Source organism: Echinococcus granulosus, assembly GCF_000524195.1.
Source record: "Echinococcus granulosus chromosome Unknown EG_S00963, whole genome shotgun sequence".
Classification (NCBI taxonomy): domain Eukaryota; kingdom Metazoa; phylum Platyhelminthes; class Cestoda; order Cyclophyllidea; family Taeniidae; genus Echinococcus; species Echinococcus granulosus.
This window is the reverse complement of record NW_020171333.1, coordinates 1-1,006: the sequence shown is the minus strand read 5'-3', so window position 1 is coordinate 1,006 and position 1,006 is coordinate 1. Positions and strand designations below refer to the sequence as shown.

The window sequence follows — 1,006 nt, the reverse complement described above, 5'->3', positions numbered from 1 at the left end:
CACCTTCCACTGATTATATTTGGAAGACGCCTAACCCGAAGTATGCGATTACCTCAAGTGACTTTAATGAAAATACAACCCCAGAATCGATCACGACTGCCCCGCACAAGAATCCAACTCTCGTGTCTAAGATGAAGATGAAGTTTACAGAAGTGTCACGGACAACAGCCGCCACGCCTGCGACTCTATTTACAGATGAGAAGGTCAAATTAAAGCAGTCGGAAATACCTTCCATTGATGGTGCGTCGAAGAGACCTAATGTAAAGGACGAGGCCTCGGGGCGTGAAGTTGATACGTACACACTTCCACAGGCAATCACGACTGCTCCTCAAAAAAAAGTAACACCTCTGGCGAGGATGAGGACAAAGGTTACAAAAGCTGCACCGACAATAGCTGCAACTGAACCACGCGATCCTGTAGAGGCGGAGATGGATTTAATACGGTTGAAAATACCCCTCATTGATTTTGCAATGAAGATAGCTGAACCGAAGTATCGGGTTAAGGCTCGTCGTGTTTATGCAAGTTTAAGAAGAGTTGTGTACAATTTCAATTCAAAAAAGCTGAAAGCCATTAATTCAGACCTAATTATTGCTAAGAAAAGCATCGATAAAGCAAATTTTATACTTGTTGAAAGTCGTCTCCAGAAAGCGAAAGAATATATCCAACGTGGTGGCGCAGTAAGGAAATTAGAAAAGGTACGAACAATAGATCCAACTACGCTTTTCATATTCAATGAATGGGAGATTCAAATGATGAAGTCCAAAATGTCCCGTTTCCGCCAGTTTTTAAAGTTCGCAGATCAGAAGAAATTTGCTACCTTACTTCAATTGGAACCAAATTATTTGAAAAACATATCTAACATGGACAAGAAAAGACTGCAAGAAATTAATTTGATGATAGATGATTGCGTTCGAAAGTGTCTCAGTGTGATGTATAGGATTGCAAAAGGCCCTTTAAAAGATGGCACACTAAAAATTGATGTTCTTTGATGTACACAATTTATTTT

The 1,006-nt window shown here is 40.2% G+C and overlaps 1 protein-coding gene across 1 annotated transcript; it reads left to right on the top strand. All coding sequences in view use genetic code 11, as the record gives it.

Moving 5' to 3' along the window:
- Positions 1-131: 131 nt before the first annotated feature.
- Positions 132-989, top strand: EGR_11328 (hypothetical protein; the record flags this gene model as incomplete). The annotated part of the gene is made up of 1 exon (XM_024500567.1): positions 132-989. The coding sequence occupies one exon, from the start codon at positions 132-134 to the stop codon at positions 987-989; it is 858 nt and encodes a 285-aa protein (XP_024345019.1).
- Positions 990-1,006: the final 17 nt, after the last annotated feature.